This window comes from Crocuta crocuta, unplaced genomic scaffold, assembly GCF_008692635.1.
Source record: "Crocuta crocuta isolate KB4526 unplaced genomic scaffold, BGI_CrCroc_1.0 scaffold367, whole genome shotgun sequence".
Taxonomy (NCBI): domain Eukaryota; kingdom Metazoa; phylum Chordata; class Mammalia; order Carnivora; family Hyaenidae; genus Crocuta; species Crocuta crocuta.
Window position 1 is genome coordinate 1,128,506 of NW_027527936.1, and position 1,500 is coordinate 1,130,005.

The following is a 1,500-nucleotide window of genomic DNA, read 5'->3' on the forward strand; positions in this document are numbered from 1 at the left end:
CCAGCGACGGACGGGCCCCTCCAAGCAGCACCTGGCGCCTCCACCAATGCCCACCTCCCCGAGCAGTGAGCAGGTGGGTGAGGCCACCAGCCCCACCAAGGTACAGAAGAGCTGGAGCTTCAATGACCGCACCCGCTTCCGGGCCTCCTTGAGACTCAAACCCCGCACCTCTGCTGAGGGTGAGTCCCTGAGGGTCTGGGGCCCAGGACCTACCTGCGTGGGGGGTGGGACAGGGTGGGGACCCAATCTGGGCTGGGGGGTGGAAAGACGGTTCTGATCCCAGCTCTATAACTGATGGATTGTCTTTGGGCTCTGGTCTTCTGGTCTATGAAATGGGTTGTCATAACACCTGCTTTGCTGGCCTCCGGAATCAAATGAGGATTCAGAGGGTGGCACTTGGTAGTGGTGACAAGTACAGGCTTCGGAGCCAGGCTGCCTGGGTTTGAATCCTGGCTTTGCCACTTACTGGAAAGTTACAGAATCCCACAAACCGGTCTTGGGAGGTGCTGACCTATGGGAGTCTGGGCATGGCTGGTTCCCGGGGCCTCCTCTTCCCTGCCCAAGAAGCTGCCTGGCCTTTGCCCAGTCCTGCCCCCCACAAGGAACAAGGATAGTAACCCCTCTCCATGCAGTGCAGCAGCCTGGGAGAAGCATTTTTCTCTCCCGGGGAGAGAATGACTTGCTTTCCAAGGCCTTTCTGGGTAGCGGAGCTGGGCACAGGAGCCAGCCCCTTAAGCTTCCTGCCCTCTTGGCTGAAGGATTATGTGCAGAGGCCTCAAGCCCTTTGTCTCTGGGGTTCGCTGTCCTGGTGGGACCATGGCCTTCCTCCGGGGCTGTGTGCAGCTCGCCTCGGGCCAAACCGGATGTGCCCTAAACCAGCTTCCACTCACCTGGCCACCCGGCAGGCCCTTACCCTGACTGGTCATAGGGCAGGTGGACATGCAGCAAACCAGGGTTTCCCACCCCGGGCCAGGCAGCTAGGGAGCCCGGAGCTGGTCTGCCTTGTGCCCCGAGGAAGGTTCTGGACTCTTTCTGAGCCTCTCCTTATTGCTATCTCTAAGGGTGGTTCGGCAAGTGGTGGTAGGGGTTGAGAGTGGCCCCCTTCTGCTGCCGCCATTCACCCCGCCCCCCCGACTTTGCAGAGGGCCCCTCGGAGGAAGTGGCAGAGGAGAAGAGCTACCAGGGTGAGCTGACAGTAGACGACGTCATGCCTGCCGTGAAGACGGTCATCCGTTCCGTCAGGTGAGACTGGGGCCTGAGGCGGCCCCCCATTCCGTCTGCCACCCATTGCCGCTCCCCGTCTGGGGCCTGCCCTCATGGCCAGGCCCGGCCTAGCTCCCGGGCACACCAGCTGTTGCCCGCCTGGCACCCTTGGTGGTGCTGGCTGGCGGGGACCCTGGAGCGTGGGTGGGGTAGGAGGTGGCATATGGCTCCCAGCAGGGTTTGGTCATGCTTTTCATGTCTGGAGGGAGGGCTCGGTAGGGCGGTAGGCTCGGCTGA

At 62.1% G+C, this 1,500-nt stretch overlaps 1 protein-coding gene across 1 annotated transcript in view; it reads left to right on the forward strand.

Moving 5' to 3' along the window:
* KCNQ4 (potassium voltage-gated channel subfamily Q member 4) overlaps nucleotides 1–1,500 on the forward strand; it is a 55,146-nt gene that overhangs the window by 45,771 nt on the left and 7,875 nt on the right. Inside the window, exons 13-14 of the mRNA XM_077752172.1 lie at nucleotides 5–179; nucleotides 1,143–1,242. Coding sequence (XP_077608298.1) covers nucleotides 5–179; nucleotides 1,143–1,242 — 275 coding nt within the window. The remainder of the gene's footprint in view (nucleotides 1–4; nucleotides 180–1,142; nucleotides 1,243–1,500) is intronic.